This window comes from Mauremys reevesii, linkage group 8 (genome assembly GCF_016161935.1).
Source record: "Mauremys reevesii isolate NIE-2019 linkage group 8, ASM1616193v1, whole genome shotgun sequence".
Taxonomy (NCBI): Eukaryota; Metazoa; Chordata; order Testudines; family Geoemydidae; genus Mauremys; species Mauremys reevesii.
In genome coordinates this window covers 97,907,147-97,935,023 of record NC_052630.1, presented here as the reverse complement: position 1 = coordinate 97,935,023, position 27,877 = coordinate 97,907,147, and the positions used below count along the sequence as shown (strand labels likewise).

General features: G+C 43.5%; 1 protein-coding gene across 9 annotated transcripts in view; it reads left to right on the top strand.

Moving 5' to 3' along the window:
- Positions 1 to 27,877, top strand: part of LOC120370085 (nardilysin-like) — an 89,343-nt gene that overhangs the window by 12,743 nt on the left and 48,723 nt on the right. For 8 of the 9 annotated variants that reach the window (XR_005583611.1, XR_005583610.1, XM_039484201.1 and 5 more), the window contains 6 exons: positions 2,228 to 2,516; positions 2,898 to 2,979; positions 11,325 to 11,478; positions 15,054 to 15,127; positions 17,731 to 17,826; positions 19,003 to 19,125. Coding sequence is in view for 7 of the 9 variants with exons in the window: in XM_039484198.1 (XP_039340132.1) it covers positions 2,228 to 2,516; positions 2,898 to 2,979; positions 11,325 to 11,478; positions 15,054 to 15,127; positions 17,731 to 17,826; positions 19,003 to 19,125 (818 nt within the window). In the remaining 2 variants the exon portion in view is untranslated. Of the gene's footprint in view, positions 1 to 2,227; positions 2,517 to 2,897; positions 2,980 to 3,771; positions 3,888 to 11,324; positions 11,479 to 15,053; positions 15,128 to 17,730; positions 17,827 to 19,002; positions 19,126 to 27,877 lie in introns of those variants that run through there. The other variant, XM_039484202.1, reaches the window with a different exon arrangement.

Below are 27,877 nucleotides of genomic sequence, written 5' to 3'. Positions count from 1 at the left end.
CCGCCTGATCGCTCACCCGCACACGCAAACAGAAAAAATATTCAAAAGTTCGCGGGGCTTTTTTTACCTGACCCACTGCATCGAATCCATGCGGTCCAGAGCGGTCACTGGTGCACTGTGGATAGCTCACTAACCTAATCCGGAGGAGTACAGAAACCGAAGAGCCATTAAAATCGATATAACAAGAGAACACATCTCTTGCATCTTTCTTCATGATGAATGTTCTGTCGCCATTCCAAAACTGGTACAGAAGCCTGTCCTACTTGTAGCAGTCCTGCAATCTACTGTGTACAAGCAGCATGTGACAGCCATCATAGCCAGACTCTGAGAAAAGAGGTGGTGAAAGAAAAGGACACATGGAGAGTGCGAGGGGAAAGATGAAGTCTCATATCCCAGCTGGTGTTCAGAATTGAGCCAATGCAGGTGATAGTGTTGTCTGGTTGCTTCTCTCAGGCCTGGTCTGGTCAGGACATCTCGCAGGATTAGGATGAAGAATATCTGCGGTTCCAGGAGATAGTGGGGTGGCAACAATGCTGATAACGTTTGCTTCCATTGTTGGCAGACAGCTGCTTCTTCTGCTAGTTTTTCCTAAAAGTATTTTCTTTTTAAGACACCCCCCCCAGAAGGGGGTGTTGGGCAGTTGGCTAGGAGATTTCATCCCATCCTCTTGGCCGATGACCTGGCTTCATTTATATATGCCTTTGTCACCTCATGTAGACTAAAGCAATGCAGTATACCTTGGCATGAAGCCTTCAATGCTTAGAGTGCTTCTTCTAAGTGAAATAAGCTATCACAAAACACATCATATCTGCCCTCTGCTCAATATGCTGGCTTCCTATAAAATGTCAAGTTCAAGGTCTTGGTCCTTTTTATCAAGATGCTCAATGCTTGGGCCCAAGATATCTAAAATGTTACCTAGAAGTCCAACATGAACACCATGGTCAACAACTCTGCTCCTATGGCACAATGGACCTTTCTACAATAAGGGAAAAGCTCATCTGTGCAGGAGACAGATCTCTCTCAGGCTGGTCTGAGACTGTGTAATGAACTCTCACAGGAACTTAGAACCATCACAAACTTCAACACTTTCTCCTCTATGTGCAATTTGACCTTCCCTTCTCTAATATAAACATATGCTGTGAGTGTGTGTATATGTATGTGTATATATATATATATATATGTATGTATGTATGTGTATATATATATATATATATGTATGTATGTATGTGTATATATATATAATTTAAAACAAAACATCCTACTAAAACAACACCTGCATGCACACAGAATTCTTCCCCGGGAAGAGGATATGAGAGAGAACAAAGAACATGTGATGGATGTTAGTCACATTGCTCAGTTCAGTACTGAAAGGTGCTCAAATACTGTGGTAATAAGCATAGTATCAGAACCTATATAGAATACAATTAAAATGTTTGGATTTCTCTTACGTTTAAACTTAACTCTGAACTGCCTGGTTTTATAATGCTTCTGGTTTTTGGTGTGTGTGAGAGTGTGTTGGGTGGGTGGATAATTACAACATCCCTGTGGTGCTTTTTACTCTAAATTACTATCAACCTTATCTCCATTTTAACCCAGTTTTTGTCTAGGAATATAATTAAATGGCAAAAAGGAACTGGTAGATTTTTTAAAAACTTTTCTGCTCTCAAACTACCTTTCATGCTTAGCAGATCTTCAAGGATATCACTGTGGAGAAGGGAATGCAGTTCAAAAGCCTAGAACGGGTTCTCAAACTTCACTCCACTGGGACCCCTTCTGACAACAAAAATTATGACGTGACCCCAGGAGGGGGGACTGAAGCCTGAGCCCACCCAAGCCCCATTGCCCTGGGAGGGGGCAAAGCCTGAGCTCCACTGCCCCAGGCGGGGGGGAGGGCAGGGACAGCCAAGCTGAAGGCCAAGGGCTTCAGCCCGGGGAGGTGGCCTGTAACTTGAACCTTGCTGCCCAGGGCTGAAGCCTTCAGGCTTTGGCCTCAAGTGACGGGGCTCGGGCTTCAGCTCTGTGCCCAGGCCCCAGCAAGTCTAAGCTTGCCCTGGCAACCCCATTGAAATGGGGTTGCGACCCACTTTGGGGTTCCAACCCACAGTTTGAGAACCTCTGGCCTAGAACAAATATGAAAAATTCAGAATTTTTCAGACTTTCTTTGGGAGTTCCATGGCTTTAGGTGGACAATTGAAGATTCAAACTATTATTATAATTGATTTCACAGGTATCTCACATTACAAAATGGCTTGTGTGCATTACTGATTTCGGATGCAAATAACATGGATAGTGTTCTTTCGGAAGAGTCTTCGGAATGGGAGGATAATGATGAGACCGAGATTGAAACTGATGAAGATGATGACTCGGGAGCAGAGATGGATGAGGACAAGGAAAATTATGAGGATGATGACAATGATGGAGATGATGAGGAGGATCCCAATAATTCTGATGATATGGAAATGGAAGAACTAACAGGAAAGGAAGAAGCAAAGAAGGGAAATGGTACAGAGAAGCTGGTATGTGCTAATGTTACAGAGTGGAAGCTTGTTAAGTGGAGAACGACTCTTGTGGTCCTAAGCTCTTAAATATTGTGGTCTGACAAACAGGCTAGTCCTCCATTCCTGAATGTCCTATCCATCTAGTTACTTATGTGGCCTCCATCTCTGGTATCTGAGTGTCTATCTCTCTTGTTCAGGGTTGAGCCTATATTAGCATTACTTATGGACTCATAGCTCATATTTACAGCAGAACATCTTGGTCTGTTTCACTCTTCTGTTCTTTGTTGAGTATAGAATAGCTCTGTTAGATTGTTAGAACTGGAGTTCTTGCCTACTAGATAAAAAGACTGCAATTTTTTTAGAAGTGACTCCTCAGTGTCTGTTGTGTTTATTTTGCAGTCTGCAGCTGCTCTTTGTGTTGCTGTTGGCAGTTTCTGTGATCCTGAGGATCTGCCTGGGTTGGCACATTTTCTGGAGCACAGTATGTATCATCTTACATTTCCGTCTTTCCTCCCAAAGTGGAAAATGTAATGACATTATTTTGGATTTATTGATTTATATGAAATATTCTAGAAGCAGAATGCCAGATGGGTGTGATATGTAGGTACCACATCAAAAAGGTTTTAAGGAGGGATGTTAGAGGCTAAGATGGGGGATTCATGAATTACCAGGGGGAGTTCTTCCAAGAATGCATGGAGGTGAATAAAAACAAGTTGGAAGGTAGGGCCTTAAAGATGAGGACCATATGCTGTGCTTGATGTAAGGGCCCCACAAATTCACTACACACATGTGCCTAATAATGAATGTATATTGAAAGTATGCTTTATAGACTTGGAGTAAAAAATTAGTCACCAGGAGATATGTCTTGTGATGCAACTCAATCCAAAAGGAATGTTACAACAAGACAGGATAATAGAAACAGAAATGATTTCGCCAGCTCTGCAACAGACAGAACTTTTGGGGAAAAACCTACTTTATAGACATGAAGGGTAACTATTAATAAGTGTAGACCTAGGTTCACATTTTATTTTTTTGTTTAAGGTTGTAATAACTTGTTTTCATCACTTTGTTGTTTCTATCCTTTCTTAAACCTTGTGTTTTATTACAAGTGCTATGTGTTATGCAGGAGCAGTGATTTAAGGTAAAAAAGTTAAGTGAGGTGTCCTACGCTTGTGGAATTTCTGTGAGTAGCCAGTGTCGGGCTGGATATCACAAGGGAATGATTCAAGGGGTCTGGGGTGCACCTATTGCTAGCCCTTTCTTTGTCTTGCAGGTTGGCATAGCCTAGAGGAGAGTGCTTGAGTGGCTGAAAGGCTGGTGGTGCTAGAGAGCTGACACCCAGCCAAGCACAGACAAGACTCCCTCATGCGGGAGGCCGGGGGTAACAAGGTGACTCTCTGTCCTGGATATCCCGAGAACCATCACAGGGGTCATTATTATTTTTTATGTCTAGAATCCCTAATGTCTAGTATCCCATCATGTCTAGGAGCCCTAATCATGGATCAGGACCTCATTACTGCTAGGTGCTGTACAAACACAGAATGAAAAAGATGGTCCCTGCCCCAGAGGGTTTACAATCAAAGGGTAAGACTAAAGACATCAGCTGAATATAGATCAGAGGGGAATACAAGTAAACAATGAAGCAATATTGGTCAGCATGACAGGCTTTGCACACTAGCTCTTAACCATTGTTGTGTGTCACTATGACCGGTAGGAACAAGAGCCTAGTGGCGACATTTTAAATGGATATGAGGGAGGCTAACTTGGAGGCATCAAGGTCGAGATGGTAAAAATTGACAATTAAAAATTCAAAAACCGATTCTTTTAATTTAAATTAAATTTTTTAATGTAAATTAAATTCATTTGCTTTTTAAAAATAAACCTAATTTAAAATTATGGCAATTTATGGTAATACCTACATTTATGATCATATGTTAAAATAATTTAAATGCTGAAACTAAGGTGAGAAGAAATTTAGAAGTGGATAAAAAAGTGAGCTTGAAACTTATATAGGTACAGAGCTCATTTGATGTATCTTTTAGCCAAAAACTGAGGTATACCAGGAATAAAGGAAAATGTTGTTGAAATGTTGTTCTTTAACAATCACTTTGCTTCAGATTCACTGAAGAGAGAAGCAGGATCAGAGTTAATTCTCCCCTAAGATGTATGATGGAATTTAGTGGTTGACTGTTTCAAAGTATTTATTAAAAATCTGGCCTATCCTGATGACAATTTGTAAAGAAAACTGTGACAAAATAGATGGAAATTTCACATACCAGAGTAGTTAGCATCAGACTAAAGAGAAATGTAGAAATTATACTGACTATACTAAAATCTATTTCCATAGCTTTGGACAAATTGAAAAAAGATAACTGCTATATTGCTGATGTTGAAATTTGGCAAGAATTTAAGGAAACGCTTAAAAAACCAAGCTAAATTACAGGCAGCAAACAAGCAGATCAAGCACTTACTCTGCCTTGTTTTTTTGCCAGTATTCACAATACATAGTATCACAGTAAATACTTAACTGCTGAGGAGGAAGTGCTGCTATGGCATGAGCATCTAATATTCATCCATCAGTCAGAATAGATTTCAGTACTGGGGGTGAATTGGACCATTAAAGCAACACGTTTGCTGCCAAAGTTTTGAAGAACTGGTGGAAGTAACTGGCTAAGCACCGGACACCAGATTTTTTTTTAAGTTACATAAGCTTTTGATGGCAGTTGCCTCTTCCACAAGTAGAGAGAGAATGTTTTCTTCATTTTGACTAGTTCATTCAAAATTGGGAGCTGAAAAAGCAGGAAAGCTTGTTTTTCTCTTCTAATCCATGAATAAAAACTAGGTAGAAAAGGATGAGAACTAGTTCCAAAATCTTGAAGGACATAGTGATCAGAGATAATCAGTTAAAGTCACTAACTACAGTCAATTCTTTCTTTGTTTAACAAATCAGCTAGTATTAAATGTAAAATATGTTATGTTAAACTTACTTTTTTCTTTATGTCCAGCACATTTAAGGTATTTAACTAATAAAAACAAATGTAAAAAGCTGTTTTTGTGTGTTTCTAATTTAATTGAAATTTCCATCCAAATGCAGTGAGATATAAATCATGAGCAGAAAAAGAAACATTTTCCAGTAAATAAGTTACAACATTCACCATTTTTAACATTAAAAAAAAAGGTAAAAATTAAGGAATCCTAATAAATATGTTAAGCTATACAGACGCTCCCCGACTTATGCAAGCGTTCCATTCTGGAACGCCTTGCGTAAGTTGAATTTTGCATAAGTCGGGAACGTATACCCGACAATTATGCAAAAAAACCAAACCAAACCAAAACAAAAAACTTATGGAACTTTTTCCGTAAGTGCAGATTTCCATAAGTCCGGTTTGCGTAACCCGGGGAGCAGCTGTATAATTACTTCAATAAATGCGTATAGATACAGTGTATCCTCCTGGTTCGTAAAAAGAAGTGCCAAATTTAGTGTAATGGCTATAGTGAGTTGCAAATTAACATGTCCTAATGTTTATATCAGTCACTGAAAATGATCCTTTTTTTTAGGAAAATAACTAAAAAGTAAAAATTCAAAACAAGATTACAGTTGATGCTTTAAATCAAGGGTTCCTACTTGATGATTTAAGTCATGATTAAAATAAATTATTCAAATCAGTCCCTCCTGCAAAAAGGCCAGACAGGAGAATACAGTAATCAAGGTCCATAATAAAGGTCTGGAGAAGAGATTTGGTGGTTTGTACTGACAGAAATGTCTGGATCTTCAAAGTGTTAGAGGAAGAAGTGTAAAGGACTCATTTGCTTGTTCAGTATCTAGCCTGTTAGGAAGTTTTGATGAAATCCCTTAAATGGTCTAAAACACACATGATTGATCCTGAGCTAACTGGACAGGAGTGCTGGTGCAGGTTTCTAACAAAATTGGTAATTTAGCTGTTCTGTCTTCCCTAATTTTACTTCTATTTTGATTCAACAAATTGTTATATAAGCTCCTTTACAAGCATAGAAATCTGGATATTGCTATTTTAACTCAAAAAGACAAGGAAGGAATTCAGGTTTATGTTTCATCAGCTGTATTTCAGCCTCCTCCTGTTTTGAGCTCAACTTCTGAAAGTTGTTTTGGGATTAATCATGTTGGTTAAGTAATGGAAAAGTCCATAGCTTCCAGTGGTTCTTTTAAAAAAAATTGTCCTTATGTGTTTCCAATTCTTTGTGGATTATACTTAGCCAGATTGTTACTGAGACTGCCACAATCTGTAATCCATCAAATCCTTCCAAAACCACCTTCAGTTGTTTATGATTTAGTGACTCTCTACAGAGTTCTATTTTGTGTAAAACATGCTACTGTTATGATCAAAGGCTTCTCAATGCTGAGTGCAAATATCAACCTATATTTGGTAGTTGGGTGTAAATGTAGAGACACCAGTCTTCCAGAGTTCTACCAGGTGTCATTTGGGAAGCTTAAAACATCAAGCTTCCTTTTTGAGTTAGCCAGCTGCTGGAGAGCCTGGAACAGAGACTTATCACCATGGATATATTTTAATGGCAATGGCAAAGAAACTGATTTTCTGCACTTCTTGAAAGGAGCACACGTTCTCTCTTTTTAAACAACAATTGACAGTATATGCATAGGGAAAGAACAAGTTAAAATTATTTGGACAAATTAGATGTCTTCAAGTCAACAGGGCCTGATGAAATGCATCCTGGAATACTCAAGGAGCTGACTGAGGAGATACCTGAGCCATTACCGATTATCTTTGAAAAGACATGGAAGACGAGAGAGATTCCAGAAGACTGGAAAAGGGCAAACATAGTGCCAATCTATAAAAAGGGAAATAAAGACAGCCCAGGGAATTACAGACCAGTCAGCTTAACTTCTGTACCCGGAAAGATAATGGAGCAAATAATTAAGCAATTTGCAAACATCTAGAAGATAATAAGATGATAAGTAACAGTCAGCATGGATTTGTCAAAAACAAATTGTGTCAAACCAACCTGATAGCTTTCTTTGACAGGGTAACAAGCCTCGTGGATGGTGGGGAAGCGGTAGACATGGTATAGCTTGACTTTAGTAAAGCTTTTTATACTGTCTCGCATGACCTTCTCATAAACAAACCAGGGAAATGCAACCTAAATGGAGCTACTATAAGGTGGGTGCAAAACTGGTTGGAAAACTGTTCCTAGAGAGTAGTTATCAGTGGTTCACAGTCATTGTATCATAGAAGATTAGGGGTGGAAGAGACTTCAGGAGGTCCTCTAGTCCAACCCCCTGCTCAAAGCAGGACCAACACCAACTAAATCATCGCAGCCAGGGCTTTGTCAAGCCAGGCCTTAAAAACTTCGAAGGAAGGAGTTTCCACCACCTCCCTAGGTAACCCAGTCCAGTCCTTCACCACCCTCCTAGGGAAATAGTGTTTTCTAATATCCAACCTAGACCCCCACTGCAACTTGAGACCATTGCTCCTTGGTCTGCCATCTGCTACCACTGAGAACAGCCAAGCTCCATCCTCTTTGGAACCCCCCTTCAGGTAGTTGAAGGCTATCATCAAATCCCCCCCTCACTCCTCTCTTCTGCAGACTAAACAAGCCCAGTTCCCTCAGCCTCCTCTCATAAGTCATGTGCCCCAGCCCCCTGATCATTTTCGTTGCCCTCTGCTGGACTCTCTCCAATTTTTCCACATGCTTTCTGTAGTGGGGGCCCCAAAACTGGATGCAATACTTCAGATGTGGCCTCACCAGTGCAGAATAGAGGGGAAAAATCACTTTCCTCGATCTGCTGGCAATGCTTCTACTAATGCAGCCCAATATGCTGTTAGCCTTCCTGGCAACAAGGGCACACTGTTGATTCATATCCAGCTTCTCATCCCCTGTAATTCCCAGGTCCTTTTCTGCAGTGGTGCATGGGATTCTTCCGTTCTAAGTGCAGGACTCTGCACTGGTCCTTGTTGAACCTCATTAGATTTCTTGTGGTCCAATCCTCCAATTTGTCTAGGTCATTCTAGACCCTGTCCGTACCCTCCAGCATATATACCTCTCCCCCCAGCTTAGTGTCACCCGTGAATTTGCTGAGGGTGCAATCTATCCCATCATCAATAAAGATGTTGAACAAAACCGGTCTGAGGACCGAACCCTGGGGCACTCTGCTTGATAGACATCGAGCTATGGATCATTACCCATTGAGCCCCACAATCGAGCCAGCTTTCTATCCATCTTATAGTCCATTCATTCAATCCATACTTTTTAAACTTGCTGGTAAGAATACTGTGGGAGACTGTATCAAAAGCTTTGTTAAAGTCAAGATATATCACGTCCACTGCTTTCCCCATATCCACAGAGCCAGTTATCTCATCATAGAAGGCAATCAGGTTGGTGAGGCATGACTTGCCCTTGGTGAATCCATGTTGACTGTTCCTGATCACCTTCCTCTCCTCCAAGGGCTTTAAAATGGTCTCCTTGAGGACCTGCTCCATGATTTTTCCAGGGACTGAGGTGAGGCTGACCAGTCTGTAGTTCCCCAGGTTCTCCTTCTTTCCTTTTTTAAAGATGGGCACTACATTTGCCTTTTTCCATGCTGTCATGCTTGAAGGGCATAATGAGTGGGATCCCACAAGGATCAGTTCTGGGTCCGGTTCTGTTCAATATCTTCATCAATGATTTAGATAATGGCATAGAAAGTACACTTATAGAGTTTGTGGATGATACCAAGCTTGGAGGGGTTGCAAGTGCTTTGGAGAATGGGATTAAAATTCAAGATGATCTGGACAAACTGGAGAAATGGTCTGCAGTAAATAGGATGAAATTCACTAAGGACAAGTGCAAAGTACCCCACTTAGAAAGGAACAATCAGTTGCACACATACAAAATGGGCAATGACTGCGCAGGAAGGAGCATTGTGGAAAGGGATCTGGGGTCATAGTGGATCTCAAGCTAAATATGAGTCAATAGTGTAACACTGTTGGAAAAAAAGCAAACATCCTTCTGGGATGTATTAGCAGACGTGTTGTAAACAGGACATGAGAAGTAATTCTACTCCGCGCTGATTAGGCCTCAACTGGAGTATTGTGTCCAGTTCTGGACATCACATTTCAGGAAAGATGTGGAGAAATTGGAGAAAGTCCAGAGAAGAGCAACAAAAGTGATTCAAGGGGTAGAAAACATGGCCTATGAGGGAAGATGGAAAAAAAATTGTTTAGTCTGGAGAAGAGAAGACTGAGAAGGGACATGATGCCAGTTTTCAAGTAGGAGGTTGTTACAAGAAGGAGGGAGAAAAATTGTTCTTTAAGCTCTGAGGATAGGACAAGAGGCAATGGGCTTAAATTGCAGCAAGGGAGGTTTAGGTTGGACATTAGGAAAAGCTTCCTAACTGTCAGGATGGTTAAGCACTGGAATAAATTGCCCAGGGAGGTTGTGGAATCTCCATCATTGGGGATTTTTAAGAGCAGGTTAGACAAACACCTATCAGGAGTGGTCTAGATAATACTTAGTCCTGCCACGAGTGCAGAGGACTGGACTAGATGACTTCTCGAGGTCACTTGCAGTTCTATGATTCTATGTGATGGCATGTGCTAACTCCACACTGGTGAAGTGAGAGTTAAGGAATTGCTCTGGATACCTTTGGCTGCCCTGCTGGGCATGCTCCCAGTGGAGGGAGAGTTCAAAAGGGAGCAGCTCAGCTCAGTCTAGGCGGACCGAGCAGGAGAGCAGTTGGATTCTGTAGCCTCCTGCAGAGAAGCAGCTGGGACAGGGTTCACAGTGAAGCCATGCAGGCCTTTCAACTGCGGGGACTGAGGATGACGTGTTGCTGCAAATAGGGGAAGACGTTCCGAAGAGTGACCTGAAAGGACACCAAGGGGACTCCAAGACAGACCAGTGGTGCAGATGGAGGAACAGAAGCAGGGGTAGGAAGTGACCCAGGGCACAGGGGTAAGGGCTGGCGCCTGTCCGTAAGCAATGTGTCTGGACCATTAGTTTGAAGGGCCCTGTGTTGGAACCTGGTGGAACAGCATGGGCCTGGGTTTCCCTAATCCCAGTCACTGATTCTCACTGTTGGGTGACACTGACACTGGCTCTAGCCGCTAAGCATGGTGGCCACAGACTCTAGCTGCTAGGCAAGGCAGCCACTGACTCTTGCCATTGGGCGACATAACTGCAGATTCAAGCCACTAGACAAGGTGGCCACTGACTCTTGCCATTGGGTGACATTACTGCTGACTCAAGCTGCTAGGCAAGGCATCCAATGACTCTCACCAATGACTCTGGGCAACATAGTCCAGAATATCGCCACTAGCGGGTACTGCTGGCCTTGGACATAAATCCCCCCTGCCCCGACAGTGCACTTTAGATTAATCATTTATTTTCAATAAATGGACTGAAATAGTAATTGCTTGTTTCTTACACTTCCTTCAACGTAAGGCATACTCAGTTAGATAAATGTGAGTGCTTGTATGTCTGTTTCTCTATGGTGCCCTTCTGAGGACTAGATTGAGACTGATGTGCTCAGTTTTAAGGTGCAACTTAAAATCATACTTGAAACCAAGTGTTTTCCATATTCTGAAATGATTCCATTCTATAACTTGCATTTTCAGGCTGGTCAATTGCTACAGGCTAGATTTCCCACTGTCTTACATCTGGTGTAGTAATTTACACCTGTGCAAATGGACATAAAATGCTGTCAAATCAAACGGTAATGCACTGTTGCTTTGTGTAAATGCCTTCACAAGGTGCAAGGCAGTGGGAAATCATGCTGTCTATATGTAACTGTGCCTTTCTAAAATCATCATTGTGTCTATATCTGCTTAATTTTGATGGATTGTGTTTCAGTGGTATTTATGGGCAGTTTGAAGTATCCAGATGAGAATGGGTTTGACGCTTTCCTGAAGAAACATGGGGGCAGTGACAATGCTTCAACTGACTGTGAACGGACAGTCTTCCATTTTGATATCCAGCAGAAATACTTCAAAGAAGCACTTGATAGGTAAGCTTGATCACACCAAATAAAGCACTGGTTCATTTAAAATAGATTAACACAGTGTGTGTCTGCCTGAGGAAGCTACATATATAACTTTGCATTGCCTTGTCTTGGCCTGATTGAGGGGAGCCTGCTGTTGCTGAGCTTCCATAGGTCCCCTTATTACAACCAAGGTCATTATAGATGGAAGGAGACTGTGATTTTCCCTTAGATCTCTCACTGTCTTTTGAGGGAGTAGTAGTACTCCAGTAGTGTATAGTCTCTTAGGAGTGATGTAATTTATGCACCTGCTATGAAAGTAGGACAGCTTTCAATATGTATTCATGACAGATTACTTGTAGGACTATGATAAATTCTCCTACTGTTGCAATTGCTAGTTCATTCTATTTACCTGGCTACTTAAAGGAGGATCTTTTATTGGCCTGTTCCTTTTAAATGTGTGTCCCCCTAGGCTGTTTAATTTTTTATTAACAGTCTCTTTTTAAAAAAAAAAAAGGCACAGTAAAATGATCCACTGCTTTAGTCAACAAAATATATGTTCAGTGCCAGGAAGGATCATTAATTAACTCTCATCATGTCATAGGATATGTCAATACAATAAAGCTCCATTTCTGTCATAGGGAAATTAAACAATCTTCTGATGGGGAGGGTAATTTAAATATTTTTGATATTGACAAATCTGCCTGGGGGAAAATTAGGTTGTACTGCAAATAGGCATTTTTATCAAAGCCATTAATATGGTGATTGAACTAAATTCTGCACTAGAATATACACACAATGGGAGTGCTGCGTCTATAAAACATTGGAGGGCAGAATTCATCCCTTCAAAGGTGGGAATCAGACCAGCTTTGGCTATTTTGAAGAGTCTCAAAGATGGGTAGCAAAGATATTTAGACATATGGCAAGACTTGGATATGAGGAGAGACTGAAAAAGCTGGGGCTAGCTGAGAGGAGACAAAGCAGAGATGACATGATATATGTCTATAAAATAATGAATGGTATGTGGGGGATAAATAGACACACCTATTCATCATTACTCATACAAGAACATGTGTGAAGTTAATGAAATTGAAAGGCAACAAATTTAAAACTGATGAATAAATGCTTTTTTGCATAATCGATGTGTGGAATGCTATCAGAAGGGATTGTTGAGGCAAAGAACTTAGTAGGATTTTCAAAAATTCTAAGGCCAGGAGGGACCACTGTGAGGAGATCCAGGATCAAAATACCCTGTCAACCACATAGGTATATCCAAAATTTAATTACAACTGCACCCCATATAGAATCCCCACTCGTGCGCCTATGTTCCATTCAGGCCACTACTCTGCCCTATCCATCATCCATATTTTTATGGGTGAGGGAGAAAATATAATTGTGAATAATATTATCTATATAAATTAGGGCTGTTGATTAATCACAGTTAACTGTGATTAAAAAATGAACTGTGATTAAAAAAATTAATCGTGATTAATCGCACTGTTAAATAATAGAATACCAACTGAAATTTATTTAATATTTTGGATGTTTTTCTACATTTTCAAATATATCTATTTCAATTACAACACAGAATACAAAGTGTACAGTGCTCACTTTATATTATTTTTATTACAAAATTTTTGCATTGTAAAAATGATAAAAGAGAGTGTTTTTCACTTCATCTCATGCAAGTACTGTAGTGCAATCTTTTTATCATGAAAGTGCAACTTACAAATGTAGGGTTTTTTGTTACATAACTGCACTCAGAAACAAAACAACGTAAAACTTTAGAGCCTACAAGTCCACTCAGTCCTACTTCTTGTTCAACCAGTCGCTGAGAGAAATAAGTTTGTTTACATTTACGGGAGATAATGCTGCCCGCTTCTTAATTACAATTTCACCTGAATGTGAGAACAGGCATTCACATGGCACTGGTGTAGCTGGCATCGCAAGATATTTATGTGCCAGATGCTCTAAAGATTCATATTCCTCTTCATGCTTCAGCCATTGTTCCAGACTACATGCTTCCATGCTAATGATACTTGTTAAAAAAAATGCATTAATTAAATTTGTGACTGAACACCTTGGGGGAGAATTGTCTGACTCCTGCTCTGTTTTATCCACATTCTTTCATATATTTCATGTTATTGCAGTCTCGGATGATGACCCAGCACAAGTTGTTCATTTTAAGAACACTTTCACTGCAAATTTGACAAAATGCAAAGAAGATACCAATGTGAAATTTATAAAGATAGCTACAGCACTCGACCCAAGATTAAAGAATCTGAAGTTTCTTCCAAAATCTGAGAGGGGTGACCTGTGGAGCATGAAAGAGCAACATTCTGATGCAGAAACTGTAGAACCCAAACCACCAAAAAAGAAAATCATCTGACTCATGATGATGAAAATGAACATGTGTCGGTCCACACTGCTTTGGATGGTTAACAAGCAGAACCCATCATCAGCATGGATGCATGTCCCCTGGAATGATGGTTGAAGCATGAAGGGACATATGAATCTTTAGTGCATCTGGCATGTAAATATCTTGCGACACTAGTTACAACGGTGCCATGCAAACGCCTGTTCTTACTTCCAGGAGACATTGTAAACAAGAAGCAGGCAGCATTATCTTCTGCAAATGTAAACAATCTTGTTTGTCTGAACAATTGGCTGAACAAGAAGTAGGACTGATTGGACTTGTAGGCTCTAAAGTTTTACATTGTTTTATTTTTGAATGCAGGTTTTTTTGTACATAATTCTACATTTGTAAATTCAACATTCATGATAAAGAGATTGCACTACAGTACTTGTATTAGGTGAATTGAAAAATACTATTTCATTTGTTTTTTACAGTGCAAATATTTGTAAAAAAATAAGTATAAAGGGATCACTGTACACTTTGTATTCTGTGTTGTAATTGAAATCAATATATTTGAAAATGTCGAAAACATCCAAAAATATTTAAATGAATGGTATTCTGCTATTGTTTAACAGTGCGATTAATTGTGCAATTAATCACAATTAAAATTTTAATTGCTTGACAGCCCTAATATAAATATATAAGAAAATTGTAATGGATGTAAACCCTTATGGCTTTAAAGCATAAGTCAACCATTAGCTGCTTGAAGTTAAGAAGAAACAGCCCCAATGGTCAGGTTGTTCATTAATTGTTTATTATGGGGATTTTTTCATCTTCCTCTGAAGCATCTGGGACTGACCACAGTTTGAGATAGGCACCACTGTCTAGATGGAACCACTGAAGGTGAGATCTGGTATGACAAGTCTTATGTGCTGAAGGCAGATGATTCTGCATCCTTTGGTACCATATTCTATCAGTCCACATCCACTCCGAAGACCTTGCCCTTTGTCTTTCTGAAAATATTAAATAATTGGGTTTATTCATTTTACTTCAGAGGCATTAAGAACATGTGGCAAAAGAGTCCAGAACTATATAATTGTTTCTGAGCTACTGCAAGTCCTAAACCTTTAAAAAAATGAACATTGTTGTTTGTCATAAAGGCAGGGTTTTTTAATAAAAAAAAATCTTACTGTAAAATCTTTCAGCAGACAACAGGAAAGATTTGCCATTTTTCTCTTTGTTTTAGGTGGGCACAGTTCTTCATTCACCCACTAATGATTAGGGATGCTATTGATCGTGAAGTTGAGGCTGTCGATAGTGGTAAGAGTAATATTTTTGTCATAAAACTTTTTTTTTGAGCTCTACAGCATTGACTGTACTGAAGTTCTTGACAAGATTCTCGAGTATTAAGTGCTGTGAAGTCTGATGCATAATATTTTATATGTTCTTTATTTAATTAGGGGCTAAAATTATGTCAATCAAATTTATTAAATCCTTGAGCCTAATATATTATATATATTTATGTGAGTGTGAGTCAAGTTGTGTTGTGTTCACCCCTCAATGCAGAACAAATGTTGGTATTAACATTGATATGGAGACTAGTCTTGTGAAAAAATAGTACATTTGAGGGAGAATAATTAGAGTGCGAATCAGTCTGTAAATGAGGAGAAACTTCCTCTGATCAAAAAGGCATCCTGGTGTAATAAAAAACTGATGCAAAGAATAAAAGAAAACTAGGTTAATAGGGATCTGCAAAGGGGCAAAAATGGATTGATGCCTTTTCTTGATGCTTCATGATATGTAAAGAAGGGCTAAAAATGTAGATTTTAAGAGATTTAAAAAAAAATGTTTTCCTGCTTGTGTTTTTAAGTAAAGGTTAGGAATGTCAAGTCTGGTCTTCCCTTGTTTGGCTGGAGGATGTGTTAAACATCTCAAATGTGAATTGTGAGCTTTCTCTGTCCTTAGTTGAAGACTTGGGTAGAGAGTCATATATTTAATAAAGACCTCAGAAAAACTCAGGGAGTTGAATTAAATAATTGTTAGCAAAATTACAGAACACAGTTTTGGCTAAGGTTACTAGGTCACTGTTGTCTCTTCTGTAGGCTGGGGAGTGCATCTAGGGGTGTTGAAAATTCAGGGCTTGTAGGTGGAACAAGAAGTTTCCCTCCATATCAATTCCTGGAGCTCAGAGCCATTTACAATGCCTGCATAGATGCTACATGACTAGATGAGAAGGAGGAACGCTGTTTGGAAGCTCTTTGACAAGTGTTGCTTAACAGCTGCAAGCCCTCTCCTAGGGTGATTTATTTGGCCAAGTGGAAGTGTTTTTCAGTTTGGTCGCTTTCTGTGGAAATTCAGCCGACGCTGGCCTGTATTCAGGACATTTTGGAGTACCTATTGCGCCTTCAGTCCTCTGGTATCTTTGTCAGCTCATTGAGGGTTCACTTGGCAGCTATCTTTGTGTTTCATCTGCCCACCCAAGGGAAGTCAATTTTCTCAAACTTTATGGTGGTGAGGTTTCTAAGGGAAATCATTCATCTTCACCTGCATGTGGAAGAGCCTGTTCCCTTGTGGGACCTTCATACTTTCATGGCTGTCCTTATGAGTCCTCTGTTTGAGCCACTGGCAACCTGTTCTCTGTCCCTCCTGTGCCAGAAGACAGCCTTTCTTGTAGTTGTAACATCTGCAAGGAGAGTATGCAAGCTGCAGGCCTTAATGGTAGAGCCCCTGTGTACACAGTTTTTCAAGGATAAAGTGACCCTATTGCCACATCCAATGTTTTTTGTCAAAAATGGTTTTGCAGTTTCACCTTAAGCAAATGATTTATTTACTGATGTCCTTTCCTAACCTGCACTCCAATGTGGATGAACAATGATTTCACACTTGGGCTGTGAGACAATGCTTGGCATTCTATCTGGAGAGACTGACTTTTCAATCACCTCATCTGTTTGTCTCTTATGTGGATCATATGAGGTGACAGGCAGTCTCTGTGGAAATGATTTCCAAGTGGATAACTTCTTTCATTACATCAGCATATGCAATAGCTCAGACCATGCCTTCACAGAGGTTGCAAGCTCATTTGATGAGAGCCCAAGCAACGCTGAGAGCATTCCTCAGTGATATGTCAGTATTTGACATTTGAAGGGCTGTTGCCTGGTATTCTGTACGTGATTTTACCAGGCACTATGTGATTACCATGGCATCTAGGTCAGATGCAAACTTTGGGAAGCCCGTCCTGCAGTCATTCTTTAGTAGACTCTGAGCCCCTCCTCCTATGAGTTCTGCTTGTGAGTCACCTGAATGGAATAGGTGCCTGCAGGCACTTGAAGAAGAAGAAGAAAAGACAGTTACTTGCCTTTATTGCAACTGTTGTTCTTTGAGATGTGGGTGCAGACGTGTATTCCACGATCCATCCTTTGTCATCTCTGCATCGGAGTCTCTATTCTTGACGTTTGATGTGAAGGGCAGTGCTGCTCTTAAATAGCCAGGGAAGAATTAGAGCCACAGGGCATGAGCACAGCCCCTCTGGGTACTGTGAGACAAAATTCTCTGGCTTCCGTGCATGGGGCGTGCACATGCCTGTATGCAATACACGTTTGCACCCACGTCTCAAAGAACACGTACAGAACACCAGTTATAGTACAGGTAAATAACCACCTTTTCTCTCTTCCCTCCCCATATTCTCTTTCTCAGCAATGGGCTGAGTGGTCTTTTTTTCTTTCCCTTCTGCTCTTGTCTTCCCTTTTTGAGCATTGGCAGCAAATGACGTAGTTTAACTAATTCATTACTACTTTGTGTACCTGACAAAAAGCATTTCCAGTACTGCTCCATGTACTATGTATGGCCCTGTTGAAAATGGATGTTAGTTACATTAGAACATTGCCCAGTGGTTTAATACAGTGCTAAATCTATAAAATTTACAGAATATCAACTAGCAAGGCCCTCTGATGCAAACAGGAGAGAGCTGCTACTTGGAAGCCTTGCCAGACCTGGGCATCCAATGAAAAAGTTTTTCTGGGGTGAGTTTTGCCCTGACATTCTACAACTTTAACAAATATGTGTAATATAGAAAAACTGATGTCTTAACAATATGAGATTCTTTAGCATTTCACCAAACTCTGCTGCTAGATGAAATATGTGAAAACAATTTTGCATTTTGAATACTGTAACACACTTCACGATAAAAAGTGTATGTGAATTGAAAATATTTTCAAGTCCAGTCTTGCTATTTGCCTCATGCCCATTCACGGTAGCTTATTGTACTGGTGATATCATCTAGGGCAGCTGTGGTTCACATAGCCTCCTGTCTTATCCATTATAAATCTTGGAAAAATAGTATTTGCATCTTGGATGTAAAAGACAAGGTACCTGTGGGCTCACAAGGAAGGCTTTTCAAAGCGGTTGGTTTAGCCTCAAAGCTGCAATAGCAGCTGAGTGACAGCTTCACTGTCATTGTACAGTCTTGTGAGTAGGGGTGGGTAGAAGGGAGAATTCACTTTCTTTCTTTCACCCCATACAGTCTCTGTAGAATCAAACCCCATGTGTGCTGCTGTGCATTAATTACAAGGTCATAACCAGCCTTAGATCCTGTCAACTTGCAGTCTAGTCTTTTAAAAAAGACTAGTTTTAGGCTACACCTAATCCTGAATCTCTCCTGGCACTTTTTGTGGGTTATAGTAACATTTTCCTGTAATCATAATGTTTTTTCTCTCCCATGTTATGAAAGACTCATAAAAACAGGTAAACAGTGAAATTGGCTAGGCACAAGGGTCTGTGTTGTGCGCAAAATGAATAAACTGCAATATACAGAAAAATGTATAGTCTGTAATTTTTATTACAGTGCTCTTAAGAGCTTCTTGTAACAATAGGAAGTAAAAAACTTCAGAGAAGAGTAATTTTTAAAATTGCTGTCCCTTGGACTCTGAATTTCCTGGCAATCACTGTATTTAACCACAATATTAATATTAGTTACAACTTTTTTTTCCCTATGTACCAGTATGTATTTAATCTCAGTATTTGTTCATGTATTCATGGCCTGAACAGTCTGTGCTCCATCATGCATTCCTTGCACATCCAAAACTGTGAAATTCTTGTGCATAAGGAATCCAAGATTAGATTCTGTGATTAGATCTTGTGATTAGAAAAGCACTAGTAATGTGAGGCTAAATAGCTACTTTTTTTTTTAACATTTACAGGTAATGCAGAGACACTAAAGCATGAGCCTAAAAAGAGTAATACTGATATCTACACCAGACTGAGGGATTTTTGGCAGCACTATTACTCTGCTCACTATATGAACCTAGTTGTCCAGTCTAAAGGTAACATCATTTGTTGCTTAAATACAAATTCTTACATACTGCTTTAAAGTAAATGACTGTTTCAGCACAGAACTTACACCTCACTGCTCATTAGTTGATGGGAAGGGAGGGATAGCTCAGTGGTTTGAGCATTGGCTTGCTAAACCCAGACTTATGAGTTCAGTTCTTGAGGGGGCCACTTAGGGATGTAGGGCAGAATCAGTACTTGGGCCTCCTAGTGAAGGCAGGGGGCTGGACTCAATGACCCTTCAGGGGGTCCCTTCCAGTTCTAGGCAATAGGTATATCTCCATTATTAAATGAAAATGATTCTACTGTAGTCACCTGTATTGGTTTATAAACCCATAGGAAATGCCAGTGCTTAGCTTTTTTTCTATTTAAATTCCCAGGTAATGGTGATTGAGATCTAAGCATCAAGTCTGAAATACCGGATCTCCTGGGAACCACAACTTTGAATCCCAGCAGGACTGTCTCAGCTCTTTTTGTGGTCCATACACTGATTTCAAAATAGTTTACTATTTATGAGTCTTTTGGGTGAGACCTTAATACAGGGAAGTTGTCTTCTCTATGTGGATATTAGCAGTCCCATGGCTATTTTTTAAATTGGAATATAGGCTTGTCCATGACCAAAACTCTTGCCTGCAGACAGCTCTGGAGTGGATTATGCCCTCTGTCATGTCTGTTCACATTGCAAGCTCTTCAGCGCATGGATTGTTTTGTAGTACATATATGTAGAGTACTTAGCATAATTACTCCTGGGGGAATTCTGCGCCAAAAAATTCAAAATTCTTCTTCGAGTGATTGCTCATATGCATTCCAGTTAGGTGTGTGCGCGCCGCATGCACGTTCATCAGAAGATTTTTACCCTAGCAACACTGCCAGATATATGCCCCTGCCGACCCATCTGCCCCTCAGTTCCTTCTTACCGCCCGTGTCGGTCGTTGGAACAGTGGAGCGTGGCTTAGCTGACCTCCACTTCCCTAGCTACTCGTAGTTTCTCTTGTTAATTCTTGTATATAGTTCAGATTTATATAGTTGTAGTTAACTTTATTCGTTTGTAGTATAGTTAGTGTATTTAGTTCACAGGGGTTCGGGGATTATCCGTTCACAGGGTTTCACAACGACAAGAGATCCTCTCCTAAGTGCCTCGAGGAATCTCACCTACCAGATAAGTGCCGCATTTGTAAGACCTTTAATCCGAGAACACCTTTAATCCTGCTGAGGGAGGCAGCTCTTGCTCCTCCGCTCTCGGCACCGAGCACTGGTTAGTCTTCCTCGGCACGGATCACCGGTACCGCCGCTGGCTCCAACGTCCGCTCGGCATGGATCCCTCTCCTGGAGGATGAAGAGGCACAAGACTCTTGCTGCATCTGAGCCGCCTGCTCCGCAGCCCGAGCGCTATACTAAGTCGGATTGCCCGGCACCGATGTCTGCCGCGGCACCGACAATATCGGCACTGTTAACTCCGGCCATGCAAGAGCCGTCGTGTCCGGTGCTGGAAAGCTCGAGCCGTGGTCGAGCTCACTATTGCGCTATGCTAAGTCGGACCACCCGGCACCAATATCTGCTGCGGCACCGACAGTATCGGCACCGTCGACTCCAGCCATGCAAGAGCTGTCGAGTCCGGTACCGGAAAGCTCCCCGGTACGAGCCGTGGTCGAGCTCACTATTAAGCTGCGTCAGAGCTGCCTGCTCCGCAGCCTGAGCGCTATACTAAGTCGGTCTGCCCGGTTCTGATACCTGCCACGGCACCGACAATATCGGCACCGTCGACTCCGGCTACGCAAGAGCCGTCGAGTCTAGTACCTGAACGCTCCCCGGTGTGAGCCGTGGTTGAGCTCACTATTCCCTCCACGCCGGAGACATTTCCATGGCGAGGGAGTTGTTGGCAATGACAGCGCATGCGCTGCCTTGCCTCAACCCCCGGCACCGCCGGTGCGGGTTATATTGTCGATCAGCAAGCCTGCCTTGCTCAGACCACCCTGCGTCGGCACCGCAGAGCGGCAACGTTCGCGATCGCGGTCCCGCAGATGTTCTCAGTCCCGTCGCCAAGCCAGGTGCCGGCACCGCTCACGGTCCTGGCACCATTCTCCATTTCGGTACCGGTCGTACTCGCGGCACCGATCAGCATCCCGTTCGCCAACCTGGTACACTCAGCGCCGATCCAGCTCCGGCACCGCTCCAGGCACTGGACTCCTGTAGCCACTCCCGGCGTCGAGCCTCAAGATCTCGGTCGACCTCCCGGTATCGCTCTGGTCACAGGTCCCATTCTCGCTCCCGATACCGGTATGCCTCCCGGTACCAATTCTCGGTGCCGCGTCGAGCGACATCAGCTAGAGAGGGAGACTCTGCCCAGGGCTTTTAGCTTCTCCATGGCCATCCATTCGGATGTGCACACCAGAGTCTTCCAGGGGCCCCAGGCCCAGGACCCTGACCCCCATCAGTGGCCACCCTGTACTTCTTGGGCGTGCCATCAGGCCAAAGGCCTACCTGTGATCCCATCTCGCTCTGTTCCGTCAGAGCACTGGGTGCCAGAGGCGACAGTTAGCCGCCCCCCTCCGACTGGTACGGAGGAAGCCCCGGTTCAGCCACCGGATTCCCACATCCCGCCGGATCAGGAGGTCGTCCAGGAACGTGAGCCCACACAGGACCCACTTGTCCCCGGCCTGTCTTCTCCCTCCTCCCCAGATGAGGCGGTGGCAGGAGCGTACTCCTTGGGCCCTCCCCTAATTGACTTGGGGGCCCATCAGGACCTCCCGAGATGGGTGGCACTCACTATGAATCTCCAAGTGGCCACTATCCCGCCCATGGGCACGGGAGTCGAATGCATGTGCATGGTATTCTCCAGGGGCGACGGGAACCTATATGTACGTCTTTCCCCCTGCTCCCTTGTCATCTAGTCCGTCAATGAGATGCAATGCCATGGCCAACAGGTACCAGCCCCTAAATCCAAGGAGGCTAGGCGAATGGACTTCCTGGGCCATAAGATGTACTCGGCAGGCACCCTGCAACTTCGCGTAGCAAACCAGCAAGCCCTGCTTAGCCGTTACTATGGGCGGCGGTGGGAGAATTTACGGAGTTGGTTTCTCAGAACTCCCGTCAAGAGTTTGATGCCCTCCGGGAAAAAGGGATAAAAGTGGCGAGAGCTTCCCTCCGGGCCTTGTTGGATGTAGCTGACTCCGCAGGCACGACTCTGGCCTCGGGTGTTGCCACGAGGCGCATTTCATGGCTCCAGTTATCGAGCCTTCCCTCGCAGCTGCTGCACACTATACAGGACTTGTCCTTCAATGACAAAGGCCTGTTCTCAAAACTGACCCTAGGCTGTAAGGCCCAAAGGACAGCAAGGTCACTATGCACTCCCTCGCGGCATGTACATGCAGGTGTCTCACCGCCGACCTTTCCGCCCAGCCTCACTGCCCTTACCCTGCACCTAGACAAAGACAGGGCTTTGCCAGCAGGCGTCGCTGAGGCAGTCGTAGGCATTGGTCAGGACCCCAACGGGGCCAAAATTCTAATCACCAATCGAGCAAAAGTCTATCCCTCCTCGTCCCTCTTAGGGACTCCTCTCACGAGCAATTCCTCTTGCAAGAGGTGAGGACGCTCCTCACCATCAGAGCTATAGAGGAGGTTCCAAGGACGAAAGGGACAACGGGTTCTAGTCCCACTAATTCCTGATCCCCAAGGTGAAGGGAGGTCTCAGACCTATCCTAGACCTGCGAGAGCTCAACAAGTTTATGATATACCTGGAGTTCCGCATGGTATCCATGGGGACCGTCATCCCATCCTTGGATCCCGGAGACTGGTATGCCGCCCTTGATATGAAGGGCGCGTATTTTCACATCACCATTTATTCTCCACATAGAAGGTACCTCCGGTTTGTGGCCAACCGTCATTTCCAGTTTACGGTCCTCCCGGTTGGCCTCTATACAGCCCCAGGTGTATTCACAGTGTCTGGCTGTAGTCGCCGCCCTCCGCCACCGTCGGATACACGTTCTCCGTATCTAGACGATTGGCTCATTCGAGGGACCACCGGGGCCCAAGTTACCACTCATGTGGGCGTCGACAAGGTCCTATTCCTGCGTTTAGGCCTGATGATCCATAGAGGAATCCACCCTGATTCCCACACAGGGAATATACTTAAGTGGGGGGCCATCCTGGACTCCAGTATCGCACAGCCTGCTTACCTACGGCTTGATTTCACGCGATGGTAACCATTGTACAAGGTCTCCGGACCTTCCCGACAACTTTAGCTTGCACTTGCCTAGGTTTCCGGGTCACATGGCTGCCTGCACGTTCGTAACCAAACATGCCAGACTTGCTTCCGTCCACTTCAATCGTGACTCACCTCGGTGTACCACCTGGGCAGAGACAGCATGGTCATGGTAGCCTCGATCCCCCCCCGAGCATCCTAGGCTCCCTCGACTGGGGATCGACGCCCTCCCTGATGTATGCAGGGATGCTGTTCCATCCACCTCACCCCTTGATATCCCTCATGATGGACGCCCCATCTCTCGGCTGAGATGCTCACTTGGGCCAGTTTCGCACTCCAGGCCTTCGGTTGACTCAAGGGCTGGCCTTGCACATCAATGTCCGGGAGCTGAGAGCAGTCTGCCTTGTGTACCAGGCGCTTCAGCAGCACCTGCAAGGCTGTTGGGTCTCGGTGTTCACAGACAACACAACGGCCACATGTTGCATAAACAAGCACGGAGGAGCACGGTCCTCCCCTTTTTGCAAGGAGCTATCCAGCCCCGGGACTCCTGCACAGCCCAATCGATGGACCTGGTAGCGTCCTTTCTCCCAGGGGTCCGGAACACTCTGGTGGATCGCCTCAGCAGATCCTTCCTGTCTCTCAAGTGGTCGATTCCTCCAGACGTTATCCATTCCGTTTCCGGAAGTGGGGTTTTCCCCACATAGCCCTCTTCGCTCTCGCGAGAACAAAACGAGAGAGAAGTTCTGCTCATTCCGAGGCCTCTCTCCCTGGGCTCGATCTTGGCTGCTTTTCTGATGCCGTGGACGAGCCGTCTGCCGTACGCTTTCCCGCCGTTCCCGTTGGTTCACAGGGTCCTGCTAAAACTCCGCAGGGACAGAGCGCACCTGATCATGTTCGCTCCAGCGTGACCCAGGCAGCACTGGTACACCATGTTGCTAGACCTGTCGGTAGCCAACCCGATTCCCCTGCCTCTTTGCCCAGACCTCATAACGCAGGATCACGGCAAACTTCACCACCCAGACCTGCAGTCCCTGCACCTCACAGCATGCCTGCTGCGGGTCCAAACTGATCCGAGTTACGTTGTTCTGCCTCGCTTCTACAGGATTCTCCTGGGTGGTAGGAAGCCTTCCACTCGGTTAACGTATCTGGCCAACTGGAAGTGTTTGTCTTGCTGCTACGAAACGCACAATGTTTCTCCCACTGAGGTTCCGATCCATTCCATCTGGGACTACCTCTGATCTTTCAACAGCAGCGCCTGGCGCGGTCTTCATTAAGGGTGCACTTGGCAGCCATCTCTACCTTCCACCCAGGGGAGAGTGGCCGCTCCATATTCTCACACCCTGTGGTTTCTAGGTTCCTCAAGGGCTTGGGGCATTTATACCCCCAGGTTCGCCACCCCGCCAAAACCTGGGTCTTCAACCTAGTTATAAGCAGACTTATGCCTGCCCCATTCGAGCCACTGACAACATGCTCGCTGAGATACCTGTCCTAAAGACAGTTTTTTACTTGTAGCCTTTACATTGGCCAGATAAGTCTCCGAGCTTCAGGCTCTCACGGTGGACCCACGGTGTACTGTGTTTCGCAAGGACAAGGTGCGGTTGTGACCACATCCGGCCTTCCTCCCTAAGGTGCTGTTGACCTTTCATATCATCCAGGATATCTTCCTTCCGGTATTCTTTCCGAAGCCACATTCATCGCGAAGGGAGCACATTTGCCCTCCCTAGACGTCCGTAGGGCGCTCGCTTTTTATGTCGAGCGGACAAAGCCCTTTCGTACGCCCCAACTCTTCGTTGTATCGGCAGACCGGATGAAGGGCCTACCTGTCTCCTCCCAGAGGTTTTCATCTTCAGTGACGTCATGCATTTGCACCTCCTGTGACTTGGCCCATGTTCCATCGAGCCACCTTACTGCTCGTTTCACCAGGGCTCAGGCTTCTTCTGCTGCCTTCCTGACTCACATACCCTTCCAGGGGCTATGTCGTGCTACTACCTGGTCCTCGGTCCACACCTTTGCCTCATTGGTTTAACAGTCCAGAGATGATGCAGCCTTTGGCTCAGCAGTTTGCCTTCTGCAGCATCTCACTCCGACCCCACCGCCTACGTAACGCTTGGGAATCACCTAACTGGAATGCATATGAGCAATCACTCGAAGAAGAAAAGACGGTTACTCACCGTTGTAACTGTTGTTCTTCAAGATGTGTTGCTCATATCCATTCCAGACCCGCCCTCCTTCCCCACTGTCGGAGTAGCTGGCAAGAAGGAACTGAGGGGCGGATGGGTCGGCAGGGGCATATATCTGGCGCTGTAGCGGCGCCACTCCAGGGGGCGCTCAGCCGACCCACCGAGTGTTGCTAGGGTAAAAATCTTCCGACGAACGTGCACACAGCACGCACACACCTAACTGGAATGGATATGAGCAACACATCTCGAAGAACAACAGTTACAACGGTGAGTAACCATCTTTTCTGCATACTTTATTTGTCAAAAGAATGCAATATAATCACACCAGTTTCAATTGTTTTGGTAATTTATTTAAACTACAATACAGAAAAAAGTCACAATAACTATTCAGCATTTCCTAAACACATGAAGGTTAGGTTACAAACACTTGGTAACTAATACTCTGAATTGCAGTTATAATACTGGATTTTCATTTCAATTACATTACAGAATACTAAACAGAAAAAAAAAGTAGACTGTCATTTTAAATTGCTCAGATTTTCACACATGAAAGTCATACAGTTTTGCTAATCATTGTCCTGGATCTGGCTGGGTACTTTGGGAAGTGCTTGGTTCTGATTGTCCTGACATTTTATTTGCCCTCAAAGTCTTTTTTTTTTAAAGGGGTAAGTAAAATAAATATTGAGCTGTAATCTAACCCCATTGTGCCACTTTGGCACAGAAAAAAAGTGAGAAAGCACATAGATCTTCCTAGCTGAGGATTCTCTTACTGTCATTTATAGTAAGGCTCTTTTACATCACTTTGACTATGTAGGGGCCTTAAAACTTTCACAGGTTTTATGCTCCTGGGGGAATTGACTGAGAATGGGAACAGCTAACTAACAATAGGAACTTTAACAATGTTGGCAGGCTACTACATTTCTGCCTCAGAGAATGAGATCAATTAACTCAGGCAAGCTGCTACATTTCTGCCTCTAGCCTGCCTCGTGCAGAATAAAAAGTCCTACCCTTCCATTCCAGAGAGGTGCAGTTGCAAGAGAGAGGGACCGTCTCTTTCGCTTGTTGGCATGCATGTATGCCCTGCCCTGCACCCCCCCAGTGGTGATCAACCATGTAGGGGCACACACCCAGCCCCCCTCTCCCATCTCTGAAGCTTCTTCAGACACGCTGGAACAGACGCGCTGCCTGGGCTGTCGGGGAAGAGGCGCGTGTCCCCCAGCAGAATTTTTAGGCATTTTTCTGCACAGGGGCCACAGAAAAATGTGGCTTGTATGAATTCTGCACCCACACAGGGGCGCAGAAATCTGTCAGGAGTACATAATGGTGCCCCAGTTTTGGTTAGGGGATCTTGACGCTACCATAATTGTAACAAATACTTTGTTTTGGTGCATTGCCCAAATATTTACGGATATATTTGGGTAATATTTGCAAAAAGCAGGACTATGTGAACAGAAGGTCTGCAACTATGGCTAGTCATTGGGAAGAAATGCATAGAAGTCAGTAACCATGCTACTTATTTTCATAGTCCCATATCTGTTGAAGAAAATATTATTTTCTTTTTTATTTACATAATCACTTTAGCTATTCTACAGGGACCACTAATGTAGAACTCTTGGTACTGACACATTCTCTTATTCAAAATTTTTGTGAGTTGTTAACTTGACATATTATATTCCTTCTTTTATAAGGAAAAATGCTTCCCATATGACAGTCTATAATATGTGTGACCCTAGGCACCACTGTATTCGCACACTACACGCTGTTGCAATGATATTTATACAAAGTATGTCTTGTGAGGTATCATGTAAAAGCTAATAACATGCTGGCTATGAATATCATTGTAAAATGCATGTGTTAACATTATATGTGAAGTTTTAAATTCCCTCTGTGTGATATTGCTGGAACATGATTAAGACGAGATAGCCTAGTCTGGACAAAGATGATAAACCAGTCTGCCCTAGACAAAGGAATGTGGGTTTATCAATTGTTCAAGATGGTTTCTCTCACCCCCAGTCTCCTTTCCAGCCTTTTACTGGCTGGCCTGTCTAGGACTCATCACAGAGCTCAAATTGCTTGGTTTCTTTGTCTCTTTAAGATGAACGATAAAGACGGAGTCTTTCTCGGTTCCTTATATTCCCAAAGGGATGTCTTTGTCTTACAAGTGAGGAAAGCCTCCTGGGGATTCAGCCTTCTGTGTCTCTTTGGGGTGCGAGAGCTATGTTAATTCTCTGTCTCAAGTCCAGGCTCAGGATAACCCTGGCTGGTTTAGCTCAATATCTTTGTTTACTGCTATTATATACATTGAGGTAAACAGACATTCCTTTGTCTAGGACAGACCAGTTTATCATCTTTACCTAGGCTAGA